Source organism: Netta rufina, assembly GCF_964035555.1.
Source record: "Netta rufina genome assembly, chromosome: 2".
In the NCBI taxonomy this organism is placed as follows: domain Eukaryota; kingdom Metazoa; phylum Chordata; class Aves; order Anseriformes; family Anatidae; genus Netta; species Netta rufina.
Window position 1 is genome coordinate 53,467,286 of NC_140124.1, and position 16,931 is coordinate 53,484,216.

Here is a 16,931-nt window from a genome sequence, read left to right on the forward strand (position 1 = left end):
GGAAGCTTTTTCAAATGTGGTCTCTCTTCTCACCCTTCTTTTGTAGGGAAAAGGGAGATACCTTAAATTGGTTCACAGAAACATAAAGAGTTACCTTAAAGTAGTGTCCCATCTTTATTGAAAGAGATCGAGATTCTAACTAGGATAACAGGCTCAGGAGCAGCTCATGGCACTGTAATTAGCAGGGATGGTAACATTTTTTTTATTTTTTAATTTTTAACTATAGCCAACATCTACAGTTAGAAACCAATTAAATGAGTTGTCAAAGAACCACAATTTGACAGTGCTGAACTAAAATTTGTCAATGTTAAACTAAATAAGTTGCTCAGTGACAAAAGAATCAAGGAAGCCACACTCTCCAGTCAATAACCTTGCTTTTCCCCCAGCTATATTCCCTTCATTTCCTTTTATACTATGAACTTCTTTCTACATGCCCACTCCAAGCATCTCTAATTTTGCTTAGACATCTTTTATATTTGCAGTAATCCGTTTCCAACTTTGTCCATTAACAAAAAAGAAAGGATAGGACTTTCTGTGGCAGGTTCAGGTGTGTAGAGAAGTTCCAATACGAGCCTTCTTCAAAGAAGGTGCAAATTTAGATGTGACTTCTCTATCCAGCCATTAATATTCATAAAATTTTATTACTTTTATCATCCCTGATACTTCTGTCAAATTTAGCTGATGACAAAAAGACAAGAAGTTACTGCTAAGCCAAACGGAAAACAGACTTGCAAAATCTTGTTTTCTTAGCTTTTTCATTTTTAATTGGGTTTTCTTCTCTGAAGATGTATTCAACCAGGGGGAAACAGAAGCTTATCAAATGTTAAAACTGCTTTAAAAACTTTTAAAAGGAAGCTACTGCATGCTGCAAATTGTACTGTAAACAAACTCATTCAATTAAGTGATATAAACATACACAGTTACTAGAAAACAAAATGAATTACATACTTCACTGCAGTGATAACAACGTTACGCTTTGGTTCGTTGTCATAGCTCACACTTTCAATGCCATACACCTGAGCTAATTCATGGATGATTCTGCGATGATCCCTGTTCATTGGTGGGTAACAATGACTCTTCTTTGTATGCTTGCCCTGAAATTAAAAAAGAAAAAAAAATAATATATATATATAAATATATAAAATGAGGGAGTGAGCAAGCAAAGAAAGGCAAGCAGAAAGGAAAGGTGTGTGGGAAAGAGAAAGCATTTCTAACTCTAAAATTTTGCCACCATGACAAAGTAGTCCTACAAAATGTTAATACATCAGTATTGGCAAAAAAAAATCATCTAAAAAACAACCATTTAGTTCCCACCTCAAAGCATACATACACACATTTATGTGTACATTTAAGTTCGAAACATATCCTGAATACATCTATTCTGTCTACATTCCAAAGAAGCAGTATAATTTATCTGAATTTTTCTTTTTCAGACTGGTTTTTACAATGCACATACACAGCAGGTGGCTACAAAGGCATCAGATTTAGTTATCACTTCTCTCTACCAAATAAGCGATATATCTGGAAAACCTGCCACGTAATAAAGTCTATTGATGTTATTAAATAGCAACAAAACTGTAGTTTCAGTTTCAGTGAACAAAAACTGATAATGCTTGATTTGACAACAATTGTTACATCAACAGTCAAAGAAAGAACAGAAAAAAATAAAAGAGTCTCTCCTTCCTAAAGGACTGGGTGTCTTAACAACAGCAGATGCAGATGAGGGTAAGATACTCAGTCTGCTTCGGGGTTTCAAGACACTGTGCTTCAGCCTTTGCCTTGGTTGTCACCAACAAGGTCTCAGAGGTCTTTGGGGCTATCAACAGGGTTCAAGAAGAAGACAAACAGCCAGTATTAGATAACGTTTGAGTCAGGGACTGCAAGAGAAGTCCCAGCCTGTACAGGGTTCTGGGACTGGATGCAGTACATTTAACAACACAGAGACTAGGAGTATGTGTTGTTCTCTATCACTTTTGAAAGGTTACAGACATCGGGGGTAGGAGCCTAATGATCGGAGAAAGGCAACTGTTGTGTTTCCAAGAAGAGCAAGACAGACAACACAAGAACTACAGGACAATGAGCTACATTTCAAAGCCTGCGAAAAAAAAACACAGCCTCTCATCAGCCATTTTTAGGCACATGAAGTAGAAGGTCCCTTGGAGTAGCCAGAGAGGATTTAGGAAACTTCTTCAGTATCTGATTGGATAAGGCCCATTCGTTCAGGGGCTGAGTTCAGCGTTGGTTCTTGCTTCAAGAAAGAGCTGCACTAGATTACCTCTGCAGGCTCCTTCCAACCTGAATGATTCTAAGAAATCTTCTGACAGGCTACGTTAAACGTTCAAATACAAATGTCTGATTAGCACACCTTCGGATTGCACAAGGAGAACTGTTATGTTAAAAAGCAGTTGCTTTACAAGTCATGTGAAAACTCTTCAAATCATTAAGATGCAGAGAACCCCATTTTAGAATGTAATAAAAGGACAATTTTGATAAATCTTAAACTACACACAAATCTATTCGAGTCTGTTCAAGTCTATTATTGCACGATCACAGTGCTGCCAGAAGTAACTTTGACACAGTACTGTGTACTCTTTCTTTTTTAATATTCTAGGAAACTATTAATTTGATATAATCTTTAACTGGTTAGATTAAGCAAAAAGAATACTCCTGGAAATTATTTAAGCAACTGCAGGAATCAACACAGGTTCTTGAAACCTCTTCTTGGGTCCTTTACAGTGTTTCTGTAAATCAGTATTACTGTAAAGGAGGAATGCTACTTAACAGTAATCCTATTTGTTATAGTCCTTTTCTCTACTATTCAACTCCGCAAAACATTTGTTCACCAGTTCTTACAAAGAAAGGCAGAATGAGGATGAAACTCATCCCCTCCATTGAGACAAAGAGAATACTCATTCTGCTGCAGTCACCTAGATATAGTCTGCTACAGATGAATTTAACAGAGGAAGATAAACATTAAAGGCACAGTGTACCTGCCCTGTAGATGGATGGTTTATACCTGCCTCCTCTCAGAACATTAAGTAGCTAAATTATGAATAGTAACCAGACCTGAAGTGGTGGTCAATCTTTTCCACAAGTCTTCAGAATAATCACATACTGTCTGGACAGAGTTACTTAGCAATAAACAGTAATAAACTTTCCACCTACTACAACACTTTCAGCATAAAGACAAACATTTGGATAAAGAAAACTCTATAGATTTTGTACCTTTAGAAGGATGATGTTTAAAGGGATGATTCTGGGCTCAAAAAAAATCAGAATTTCTGTCTATGTGCTGACAGAGCTGGATGACATGAATGTTTTCTGTCCTGTCTGCTTACACATGTCAGTAGTGACAACTCTGCTGTGCTAGATTAATACACGCTAATGAGTCTAGGGGAACAGATATTCATGAAGCAAGCAAAGTCATACAATGACAGATAAAGTTAACTGTATTAATATGTAAGCGTGTATTTACAAAATGACAAAATTACAAATTGACAAAAAGCATCAGAATCCTTTTCATTACGCATTTATCCAGTTAAGCTGAAATTAGTATCCAAAGGAACAGTGCAAAAATATAAACAAGTCAAAACAAAAATGTGTAAGCATAAGTAACAGTAATCAGTACAAAATACATAGTACTGATACAGGCAGAGCTACCTGAATGCTTCATAGACCAGCATGCAAAATACTTTTAATACAAGGAAGTAAAGCTTAACATCTAGAAACAAAGAACACAAGTCACATCTCAAGACAGAAAGGATTTAGGAGTCATGGTAAACAAACAACTGAACAGAGACTCAAGCATAAGACAGATTTAGGGATCTTGGCAGAAGAACAACTAAGCACAGTCTCCTTGCATAATGCCAGGTCAAACATATTAATCCAGTCTTTGGATACATAAGAAGTGGGAGTTGACTTGTCTGGCTGAGCAACAGGTCTGAATGAAGAGCAGTGATAACACTTACCAGGCATAGAGACATCTCCAACACAATACAAATACCTGTGGTTGCAAGAGGGAACATGACTGGTAATCAGGAATCTAAGCAGTTCAAGGAGGAATTTGACAGCCTTGCGAAACTTAGTATGTAACTAAATAGAGAATTTTCAGGTACAGAACAAAGATTATGGTGGGACTCCTCAGGTAACTGTTCAGTTTGCCTACTGAAGAATTCATGAAAATAATTTTTTACCTGGACATGCATCATAACGTACAGACTCCAAATGATAAGACTTGTGTAACTTGTTTTTGGTGTTCAGAAAAAAATCTCTTCCCCTTTGAAATATAAATTGACTTCTGGGAACTTCTTGTACCTTATGGAATAGCAATTCCCAACAGCCTGAGGTGCAGGTGGGTGCAGAACTCATCCTTGAGGTACTGAACTGTCAGGTGGGCCTAACTGGTTCATCTTCATCATGACAGAAGCTTAAATGAACATTGACCAATTCTCCCTTTAGGTCAGACAAGGGAAGGACTGTTATGGCTAGCTTGTTTGTTTTTTTCATCCTCTTCTGCAATGGAGGCTCTTTTTAATATACACTCAATGGTCTGTTTTGTAGAATTGTTATTTAACAAATACTTTGTTACTGCTGAGAACTAAACCTTAGAGATTTTCTTGAGCTCTCCTGTTCTCTTGTTCGACTATATTTTATGTCACTAATCCATTCTATATTACTAATTCAAGACGTATAGTCACCTTTTTTGTACCATATTACACATATTGGTTGGCTGTTGGTTTGGGAATATATATTGGTATATCCAGTTATCAAATATACAAATGTGTACATATACATTTCTCCGTACAGGTGTGTAAAATAAAGGCAGTATACAAAGGTATAAAATAGGATAACTACAGTCAAAACAACGTTGGGCAAGTTATTTTTAGCTAATAACAATTATTCTACACATCTATTAGCAAATGAGATTGGAGGGGCCTGAATACAATTAGACACAAATAATCCCTCTCGGATTTTCATTCCAATATTGAAAAAATAGGTAAGAATATTAGACAGGTGGACAAGCACCGAGATTGCTTAAGAAACACCACACAAAAGGAAAGGAATAAAACCAGGTGATTAAAATAGAACATATGCAGTCCTACGGCAGAGAACGGGGAAGGACATTGATACTTTCTACAGAAAGTTATGTTTCTTGAGCTAAGGACAGCTGAGGATAGAGTGGTTTATACTTCCAACTGCATGCAACAGGTCAAGCACTGTGCAGCAGCAAGCCAGTAGTACACTAACCAGACAGGCCCAAAGGCAGAATTCTGCTTTTGCTACATGCCTATGATTTTGTCTGTGGAACCGACCTCTCTAGGTATACTGGAGTCTATTAAGGCTGAATCCCAGTCTCCTTATAGGAGGAAGAGGACTACCTCACAAAGAAATGCCAAAGAGCATCCACTCTACAGATACGAAAGCAAATCCCACTACAGGGACTGAAAGAACCTAGGGCTTTCACCCTCAGAGTCTTAACCTTTAAATACTGTGTTTGACGATTAAAGCTTTATCGACGGAGACACAAAAATGAAAGGTAATCCACTGATGCATTAAAACCTGGCACTGGTTGAGTCTTTAAAAAAACAAAAAGTAAAAAAATCTTGACTGTCACAGAAGTGGTCGTACTGCTATGTTTTAAAAATTTTGTTCTATTATTAAAATATGCATTCTAATAGAGTAAAAACAGATCTAGTATTAATCCCTAACTATTAGCACTAAAGTTTCATAAACATAATTCTGATCCACCCCCAAAGTAAACAAAACTGTTTCTTTTAATAACTCAAAGAATACCTGAATACTGACCTTATTCACAGCTTCCACAAGCATTCTCATCTCCTTCTCAACATCACTGACAAATTTTAAATCCTTCCTGCAACAACAGCATACTAGGTAAATGAGGCAATAAAATGTACAAAGATGCAATGACTTTATCTTCTGTAATATGTAAACGTGTAACGTGTTGTAATGAAAAGTTACCATTTCAGTGTTTCTCAGTTTTGTCATTTAGGCAATCCACTTAATTAGATTACATCATTAGATGGAAAATCAGGTGTTGGGTACACAGAGTAGAATTGTTTTCAAAGACAGAAAAAGTGCACTGACTGATTTTAGAACTTATCTGGTGTAACAAATTAATGAAAACAGAAGTAGAAGCATAAAGCTATTTGCGAAGAAAAAATATTCTTGATATTATGGACTTTTTTAATTAATTGGTTTGCCCTACTTAATCACAGTAAATTGGATCTGTCAGAGTGAGCTTTATGTTCTGTTCTTATATGAGCAGGTAAACTAATTCCAAAAGAAAGGTTAACATTTATTAGAGCACTGTCCCCATGGGGAAAAATGTCTACCTGAAGAATTCATCTCTCAAATCTGGTTAGCAGTAAAAATAAATAAATAAATAAATAAATCTGCAGAATCAGTAGTCTCCTCTGTAGGATCCTGATCAGAGAACTGACTGAGTGGAGACAGTAAAAAATGACTGAGTTTATTTCTCATTTCTTCTTGACTCTGATTCTGGTCTTGCATTTTTACTGCAAGTTTAGCTTGTTTTGTTTAGTTTAGTTTAGCTTGTTTTGGTGTTTTATCAGCTTGCTTACATCCTATTTGAAGGGTTCCATTTGTGGTTGTCCTGAGCTGGAGGTTGTTTGTATATTTACAAATTAATCCAGGTGCAATTCATACTCCCTATCAAACCAAATGAAGTACCTCAATTTCCCAGGACACTGATGAGTATCTACCACTCGACTGAAGTATTTCTTAAGTTATTTAAAATTAAATTAAGTTTGAAAATATGAAATTTATTAATCATTAGGATACTGAAGCAAGTGCAAAATATATCCAACAGGCCTACACACATACAGACAAAGTAAAAATTTCTTAAGTGACCTTTATCATTTAAGCATCTTTTTACAAATCTGTCTGATCCCTCTTTATCATTCCAGGTTGCACAGTGTTTACTAGTGAGATGCTTTTGATATTAACTTGACTTTCTCTTGCCTCATTTCCAGATGTTTCATCCTAGTAGCTCTCTTTGCAACCCACATTAGCATAGTCTTAACTATGCATCATGCAAATGTTTTGCTAGTGTCTTTATTTTGAAAATTGACAGCAAGGCAAACAAATAAAGGGACTAGTACACAGAAATAGTCTCAGACTCTAAGAGTATGTTTCATTGCTTGGTTATCACTCTTGCCTTTGTCCTGAAAAAATTACAGAGAGCACAGAGATAGTGGGGGCAGAAGTTTGTGAAGCCAGTGGAAGAGTGCATATGCTGATTTGTTGTGAGAGGAATGGTGGGAACTGATGTTCCCATTGTAAATCTGGCCCTGTTATAGAACAAAGAAACCAGCCAGACACTTATTATTATTTAAACTTCTCATTTCACTGATCTTGAGAAAAACACATCAATTCCTTTGCCTCAATGATCACCTATTGCCATGATCACCTCTGGAGAGAAAAGGAAACAGACATTTTTACAAGAGCAAATAGAATCGATCTTCATTTCCTATCTTGCACTCTACACTGTTTACCTGTGACAATTCTCATTATTAGAACACATACCTTGCATCTTCTTTTAAAAGGTCACTGTACTTTGGTCCAGAAGAACGGATGTTGAAAGGGTCAGAGTTATCATCTATTTCAAGAGCCTCAGCAAGACGCCTAAGTTCAAGCAGGGGAGAAAAAACACAAAAATGCCACCATAAATAAATAAATAAATAAAAATTACCGCCCAAGAACATTTTCTCATTGAAGAGACGGGATGCCAATACAGATAAACAGCTCACAAAAGATAGAGTCTGTACATTTGATGCTAATTTACAGGAAAGGATTTTTTTCCATATAGCATTAACTTTTTTCTGAAAAAAAAAAAAAAAAAAAAAAAAAGTCCAAATTAAAAAGTTCATTGCCCACCTGTTCCTCTGAAGAGCTAAACATTCTTCATCACATTGCAACCTGAATTATTAAAAAAATACAATTAGAATCACTGTTTCTCCTCAGTTTTAAACATGATAGCAACAAACTATAGTTATCACAGCCTAAGTAAATATGTATCAGAATAATTTACTTTATTAAATCAGATAATACAGCTAACAACAGATTAGACTTTATTTCAGAGTCAGTCTGTTAGGTGTATTAATCAAATTCACAATTCAGGGAAGAGAGATTATAATATAAAAAAATAAAAATAGGTCTTCGAAGGGAAAGACTTAAGGAAATCAAGTTTTAGACAAAATGTTATTGGAGAAACTTGACGATACCTTGAAGAAGCAATACTACAAGTAAAAGCACAATTCCAGGGGAGTATCAGGAAGTACAGCGAAATGACCAAATTTAAGACCAAATTGGTTTTGTGACTTAAACACAAATGTGCAGTGCAACAGTATGAGAGCACAAGTGTCAAGCATAAATGACACAGATGTACTTTTTTCTATTATCCTAAAAAGGGTAATAGGAAAATATTATAAATAGTAAGATGATGACTAGGAGAAAAATACATCCTACTACTAGTCATCCAGAAAAGAATGTTAAGAGAAATCTGAAAAAAAACTATGAACTCCAAGGAGTTTGTGGGCCTGGTAGACGCCAACATGAACATGAGTCGGCAATGTGCCCTGGCAGCAAGGAAGGCTAATGGCATTCTGGGCTGCATGAGGCAAAGTATTGCCAGCAGGTCAATGCAGGTGATCCTTCCCCTCTGTTCAGCACTGATGAAGCCACACCTGGAATATTGTGCCAAGTTCTGATCACACACACCCCGCTCCACAGTACAAGAGACACATAGACATAGCAGAGAGAGTGCAGCAAAGGGCTACAGAGATGAAGGGACTGGAACATCTGAGGATGTTACTGGAACATATGAGGAACAGCTGAGAGAGATGGGACTGTTTGGGCTAGAGAAGAGGGCGTTCAGTAGGGATTCTATTAATGTATGTTAATTAAGGGAGAATGCAAAGAGGACACACCGAGGCTCTTTTCAGTGGTGTCCAGAAACAACACAAGAGGCAATAGGAACAAACTGAAACACAGGAAGATCCTTCTGAACATCAAGAAACACTTTAAAAAATAAAACAAACAAACAACAAATGCATGGGTGACTGAACACTGGCACAGGTTCCCAAGAGCAGGTGTGGAGTTTCCCTCCTTGGAGGGAAACTATTCAGAAGTTGTCCTGAGCAAGTGTCTATAGGCGGTCCTGCTAGAGCAGGGGGGTTGGACCAGATAACCTCCAAAACGCCCCTTCTAACCTCAACCATGACTGAGTTTGCAGAGTAGAAAAAAAAACTCTGAAACCACAATTACATTGTTCCATATGTAATTGTCACAAGAAACTAACCAATGATCGAGAAATTCTACATTAAAGCAAAAACAAGAACAGCTAAAGAATTGCAAAACATCCTACTAGCAGTATTACAGCAGAGTCAGGCTATTATTTAAAACTCTTTTTAAACCGTGATTCTGCTGACAATATTATGCATTTTCCAAGTCACCTGTTCTTCAAGTAAACACAAGGATTTCATACATGTTTCTACAGGTCTGTCCTTACCTGGCCTGCTTCATTTCTTTTTTCGTAATAAGCCTACTGATTTCCACTGAATCTCCAAGCTGCAGATCTGTTAACTTAGTGGCTATAGATATAGCAGCTATTCTGAAAAAGAACAGTATTAGCTTTCACTTGAGGCAGGACATGAACCTTGGAAATTGTATATAGAGCTTCAGATTTAAATATCGAGGTGGGAGAAGTTTCCTTTTCAGATTACATAATTGTACTCTAGTTCTACATCACCTTGTTTTAGGAGTCTAATCTAGATGTACAAATAAAAAGGTTACACTCATCTTCAACAAACTAACAAACAGACTTGCCCCTTCATGGAAATATTCAGAGCACCAATTCTAAGCAAGTCTAACTAGGCAACGTTAATACTCTTTCTTGTCACCTGCTGAATACTCAAACTACATCTGACCATATAAGTTTCATCACTTTTTTTAAAAAACAAAAAAACTTTCATGTGACTCTTCTTTCACGGGCTTTAGTTGCGTACAGTTAAGTGAATTTATTAAGTACTTTGAAGTTTGCTTAGAAAATATGGATGATACAAGCCATAAAGAAAGAGTAAAATGCCTACTGAGACAGTTACAATTTTCTTTATAAAGGTTCTCCATCATTCCCATCAAGCAAGCCTTTCTAGTCCCCTTTTCTTGCTAAAGTTTCTGATTAAAATATATATATTAAATTTTTAGTGATATCCCACACCTTTCTCAAAATCCTGAATATGAAAAATTCTATTACTTGAACTCTTTCCTGTTGATTTTCAGATAAAAGGATATATTTGCATCCAAACAACAAACATGACATTCAGAGAACAACTATTGTAACATTAATATTATAACTTTATTATATTATAACATCAGGAAGGACAATCTGAGACACACCATCAGCTTCAAATTTATCAGGTTGTGACCAAACAACAGGCCATTGAATGACAGGACAACAGCATTTATACCGTGTATACAGACAGAGCTGCACAGTCCCTTTTCTGTTCCCTTGGGCATCCTTGTCATGACATTAAACAGCTTTGAGCTTCGTTAATGAAACGCTCCCAGTAACATTTTTGGGAAAACCTGGATACCCCATTAATTTGCCAACCTTTCCACAGTAGTAGCACAGGACTTGCAGTAATTTTTTTCTTTTTTCTCAAGCATGAAGATGATAGAAAAAAAGCTAAATCTAACTCCCACAAAAAATGGAGTATTTTAATGTTCTAGTAACCTGAAAAGTCAGTTATCATATAAACTTAGCAGCCATTAAACACTGTTTTTAGTAATATGACATGGCTCAAGAATTTGTTGATAATATCAGTTATTGTAAGGTCATAGAATTAAATGTATATGAACACATGTGAACCAAGAGATACAAACACTTGCTTTAAACTGAGTGTTTCATTTCCTTCATATTTAACTTGGCTTATACATGCAAGGACTCTTACTGATTTCAAATACACCATTTTGCCTGTATGAGTATTTTTTAACCTAAAAAACATTGGAAATATAACAGTGTTAAAAAACTTGGGACTTGTAATCCAGCTACCTTCCAGCTTATCATTATGACAAGCAAATGTCAATTTTAAATGATAATTTAAAGTCAAGTCAATCACTTGATTTGTAATGATAGTGAAATAGATTTTTTTTTTTTTTTAAAACAACAAAGATGACCACTCTTATAAGTCTACCTTATATCCAACTTAGCATTAACTACTGCTGTTCTTAACTGCTTCTGACTAATACATTTTCCTCCTTGCTTTAATTAGGTTGTATTAAGCTTCTACAAATATATGCTAAGCCACCTTCTGAAGAATTTAAATCTGTGCGCTTTTCAGTAAGAACAACACAGCACATCCTCAGCTGGGCTAGTATCAGGTCCTCAAAAGTGTTAAAGAAAATAAACAATCATTAGCAAGCTTTCTTTGGAAAACAGGAAGAATCTGTGACTGTTCTCTCCTATCAACTGGGATGAAGAGCAGAACTTTGGTTTCATTTCAAGTGGAGCGAGATTAACTTTCTGATTACCTCTTTGCCACAGCCACAACATAAGATTTCTTTATTTCTATTATTACCCCTATTTTACTATTTCCATTTTGTAAGTAACGAAGTCGTACTTTATTTCTTCTTTTCCTTGTCTGTTCTTTGCCCTCTCAAATAAAACAACAAAGTTTAGAAATAGGATCTGGAGAAAAAAAATAGTGCAAAAAATGGAGTTGGGTAGGACTTGGTTTGCATATTAACAACCAAGTTTTAGATGCCAAAGCTCTCATTACAGTCAACAATCTGAAAAGCTATTCAACTGCCTAAATTTAGCTGTTTCAGCTTTATTGCTCTTTAGCTTCCATCATCCGTATTGACAAGGTTCCGTCAGACATTTAAGTGGAACTGAGACAGCAAATCACACAGGGACTATTATATGCAGTCACCTACATTCAGATGTCTGAATCAGAGTTTGATGGATGGGAGATTCAAGCTTTGATGTGCCACCACAGTTATAGACTAAAGTGAAAGGAGGAATGTGTTCCAGTACAGCATGGCTGGTATGAAAGCTCAGAAGAATGAGAAAAAAGAAACTGTAGGTGTAAGGACAAAAAAAAGTGTGAAAAATTTTGTGAATTAAATATATTAAGTCAACCCTGAAATTTATTCAAATTGTGTAAGTCCAGCAAAGGAAGTAAAATAATTATCATAGTACAAACCTTTGATACGTATTAGATGCTTCTGAGCAAATCATACTCTCCTTTCTTCTTCCACATTCACAGTGAAGATCAACCTGTTGCAAATACACAAGACAGCAGTTTGTTTAAAATTTGGTCCTTTTCTGTCCAGCGAGGGATGTGAAGGGCAATGAATTTTCTCTGGACACCCAACCTTTGCACTGCAGGATGTTGTCGGGCAGGGTGAAGAAGGATGACATGGAGCCATACAGGGATGATTACAATATAGCCTTGGAATAACACAAGGTTGTTTACACTCTTCATCTATAAGACATTCTCCTTTATGACAGATTCTTTTACATTTGTGCATTCCGCATTTTAACATTTGATTGCAGCGAAGTCCACAAGAAATGTCAGTGAGATGACATGGAATATTACTTCGCAGCTGAAAGAGGGAAGAAGAAAGATGTCAACTAAAAGCGAACAATTATATAAACAAATCTCAAAGCACTTTACTGTTCACACCTTCATTTGGCATTGCCCACGCAAGAACTGTAATACTAAAATATATTAGAACAGAGTTCTTTATATAATAGTCCAATATAGCAGATAGACTTCTAAAATTTAATCACATTAAACACAAACACCATTAATATATTCCACCTCAAAGAAGCTAAACCAACAGTCATAGAAAGTGAAATATCAAATGCTTATTCTGTAAGTTACATACACATAAAAGTGCATCCTGAACTTTATTGAGAATTTTCAAGCTACACATTATTTAGTACTCAAAAACACTAAGACTTACTTCATGCTTGCCCATACACCATTTCTGAGTCAGGTAGGTACACGGTGGACACTTCTCCTCACTATGACATGAATGGTACACTGCAGCCACAGGGTGCAGGAAAATAAAAAAAAAAAAGAAAGGAAAGAACAGTTATGACCATACTTGAATCAAATGCCTTAAAAGAGACAGCAAGGACCACTTAAACACGAGTTGGTATTTCAGTACTTTATGAGAATAGTAATTACTATTTAGTAATTTATGGGAAGAAAGACATTTCATGCAAGGGTAATCTGTTCTTTAAAATATTCTTTAGGAATTATGATAGCAGATTTTTAGGTGAATATTCTTCTGCATTTTCTAAGTTAAATGGTAGAAAATACAAAACATTTGCAGCTTCTGAGCAGGATTACACTATTAGGCAGAGTATGTCAGAACATGTATCTATTTAACCTGCACTGCATGTTTTTCAGTCCACCAATGTCATTCCAAGGAACACAGAAACTAACACAAACTGTTCACCAGATTATCCTACTGTTTCAAGAGAGCATGTAATCTTTGCAATATAGCATTTAATTCGTTGTGACTATTGATAACGTCTAAATGTTGCTGTCTGGATCAGAGAGAAAAATCCAATGTTTTTACCAGTCAAAAGTAACACTACTGTTACTTGTGGCAAATTTTTAGTTGGTTGGCTTCAAAGTACAAACTTTTGGAAATATTCACAACTACTGCAAAAACAGCTAATAAAAGATAAATATACTTCCAAGCAGACCCATGTATGCTTTACTACAATTTTAGTTTCTTTTTTAAAATCGAACAATTTAACTTACCTGGATGATTACAGTCATGTGGCCTGGTGCATGTTTTCTTACACTCTGGTGGCTGAGTGCCACAGGGGACAGGAGGGTAAATCACCGATTCACCACAGTAACAAGTTAACTCATCAAAACCTGGAAAAGCAAATCACAAAAGAAATATATCTCAATGTATGCGTATTTGCACTTCTCTACTAAAAGAAATCTTTAAATAAAGATACAAACATTTAGCTTATTTTTTGATAATAAGCACCACTATAATGAAATTATTAGCCTTTGTGTCTCCTACAAGAAAACCAGACTATGACCCACAATGGATATGCTTGCTCTTAGAGAGTGATACTTTGACAGCAACATTTTGAACTGGAGCAGGTATAATGCTCCTATCCAGCTGAAAGCAGTTCAGGTTTTATCCTTCACTCAAAAACATGGAGATCTCTTGAAGTTCCTTTCTGAAAGCACACCGTTCAAATTTTGTGATTTCTTTCCCACTCCTAACAACTCTGAAATTTCTTTCCTTTATAATTTTTCTGACCACACCTGTGGTCAGAATTTGTCCTTTTGCCCAGACCTGCACACAGTACTGGGAACGTTTCAGATAAATTACCGAAAGGGCACCACACTGTAGACTTCAGCCTAGAATCTCTTCTGTATACTTCATGTCATTTAGCACTACCTGGATACTCTTAAGTAGCTTTTGAAACTGTCCAAATACTTCAAAACGAACTTTCAAATACAGTTTTTCTTTCTCTCTCTCTTTTTTTTTTTTTTTAAACTTCCCTTATTTTGGAAACAGATTTTTAAACTCTTGCCACAAGATTCCAAATCTCATTCATAAAATAAACAAAGGAATAGAAATCTTTTAATACACCATTCCAACAACACTTAACACTGCACAAAAATTAACTGCTTCATTGCTGTTTTTCAGAGTTTGAAGCAACAGAAGGAGACATTGAAATATCTCTACAGTTATTACAAATACAAATTACAAACTACAGTTATTACAGATCTTTAGAAAAACAGGATAGGAAGAGTAAATGCTAGTATCTGAAGTCATATAGAAAAACATAACAGAACAAAAAGGGAATATAATTGATCTATAAAGGAATAAAGAGATAATGGATCAGAAAGAACAGTAAGATTGAAGGTAGAAGGATGTAACAAAATAATAGAACTGAAGATAATTCCAAGATGAAGAGAAGGCGTGCGCATTACGCCAGCTGCTGAATCCAGCAGATTCTGGGAACCAGGGGATTACTCCTTCCCAAGGTCAAGATTCCACTAAAGCCAAATCTGTTTAAAACCATATAGAGGCCCAGCCAGTAGTAAGACTAAGCAAATGTTCCACAGACAGACACACTATACATACAACAGTTACATTACCAGACGCTCAGACTAACACAGAGCCTACTAAACACCAACAACATTTCCATAAACAGATATATCAATAGCCAAGTCCTCTTCCTCCTCTCCAGCTCATCAGGATTAAAGTTCACTAGTGAACACACAAACACACACACTCTAAGTTCACATGCACACCACGTGGATCTTTGCCTCATACGCATACCCAGACACACCCAGTCACTGGCTGATGTCCTGGGTATTTCCAGAAGCAGATCTGCCCCCTACCTAACAGCCAGTCCAGCTTGAAGGTCATTAGCAAGTTACACGTACATGCACAGGCACACACAGGACTCAACCTATTTTAACAATGGAGTCAAGCACATACACCCATGTCTCCTCAGGTACTGGCACCCAGACTGAGGGGGCCCCCTAATATTTGATCCCCTTCTCCAGCTGCTAGCATACAGACTTCTCACATACCATTGTCTCTCCAGTTGCTAGCACAGAGATTGCATGCTCTCATAGCCCACTGCCTCCAGTTGCTGACATTTAAATCCCTTGTGCAGAATAGGAAGAGAGTACACTCAAAGATACTAAATCTTATTCCTAGGTTAGGATAGATAGTGGTCATCTGGTGCACAGGTTTCACTTAGTGCACTGACCAGCAGCTTCTTACATGCAACTGTTACCTTTGATCTCCCTTTCTCTCCATTCTCCCATGCATGTACTTCCATTTCCCTCCATTCTTCTCGATTCCTACGTTTGTCTACTTGTCTTATTCTACATAAATAATCTACTACAATATTTTGTCCCCATTAGTCCCTTTTTTTTTTTTCCCATCAATACCCAAGTTTGCTATTTCTGGCATTATTAGCTGGGTCACACAAGCATTACATGGTAACTTAATGTTGGAACTCTCCCAGAAGAGTTCCCAGTACTCCCCTCCTCCTATTATCTCTGAAGCTCAGTCACCTCTCACCTTCACATCTGTGAAAGTCAGTTATTCCTCATGGCACTATCTGAAACTCTTGTTTGCTTTTCATTGTGGGTTCATTTTTCTTTTTTCCTTATATTCAGCAGTTTCTTACGACCAGTTGTTTCTTATAGCTGTTCAGTCAGTAAAAATCTCTGATCAGGTCTCAGCCTTTTTTCCGTAAGTCTTACATTGGAGCAGTTAATAAAAAGAATCACTGTTTTGATCTAAAGAGATTCTGTGGTTGAATCTCCTTACAGAAACAGCCAAGAATGCTGGAGAGAATAAAATGTAAAGGGTTAGAAGGAAGGAAAGAAGTAGGAAAGAGTTGGAAGATTCAAAACGTCCACAGATTTTCTGCAAGCATGGGAAAGAGCAGGGCTTTTTGTTTTCTTCACTAAAGTTCTTGAAAAACCCTACACCCTTCTGAAAGCAAAGACTCACACCTTCATTGGCTGAGGAAAATGAAGGATCAGATAAAAAGGTCCCTAAAAGATCTGACCATTAGACAACTACACCAGCTGCTTGCCATTGATGTGAATTGATATGTGAAGAATTTTATCAGTACTGAATGTTCCTTAAGTAGCTACTAATCAGGATAAAGGGGAGGAGGTCAGAGACGTTTGCTCCACAAAGGGAAAACAGAACACCTAACAACATTAAAAAAACACAGCTGTCCAGTGCTGACATAATTTATTTTCCTCAAGATATGTACTGCTGTCTTAAAAAGTCTGGGTCTCTATGGAAGTAACCCTAGTACAGAAACAGACCTAGAAAGGTGAAGTACATCAGAAGCACAAAGAACC

General features: G+C 36.5%; 1 protein-coding gene across 2 annotated transcripts in view; it reads right to left on the bottom strand.

Moving 5' to 3' along the window:
* Positions 1-16,931, bottom strand: part of NFX1 (nuclear transcription factor, X-box binding 1) — a 60,926-nt gene that overhangs the window by 10,704 nt on the left and 33,291 nt on the right. For both annotated transcript variants that reach the window (XM_084282543.1, XM_084282542.1), the window contains exons 14-22: positions 13,824-13,943; positions 13,012-13,091; positions 12,418-12,648; positions 12,246-12,319; positions 9,551-9,652; positions 7,918-7,959; positions 7,567-7,665; positions 5,806-5,872; positions 949-1,094 (exon numbers count right to left, since the gene is read on the bottom strand). In XM_084282543.1, the coding sequence (XP_084138669.1) occupies positions 949-1,094; positions 5,806-5,872; positions 7,567-7,665; positions 7,918-7,959; positions 9,551-9,652; positions 12,246-12,319; positions 12,418-12,648; positions 13,012-13,091; positions 13,824-13,943 (961 nt within the window). The remainder of the gene's footprint in view (positions 1-948; positions 1,095-5,805; positions 5,873-7,566; positions 7,666-7,917; positions 7,960-9,550; positions 9,653-12,245; positions 12,320-12,417; positions 12,649-13,011; positions 13,092-13,823; positions 13,944-16,931) is intronic.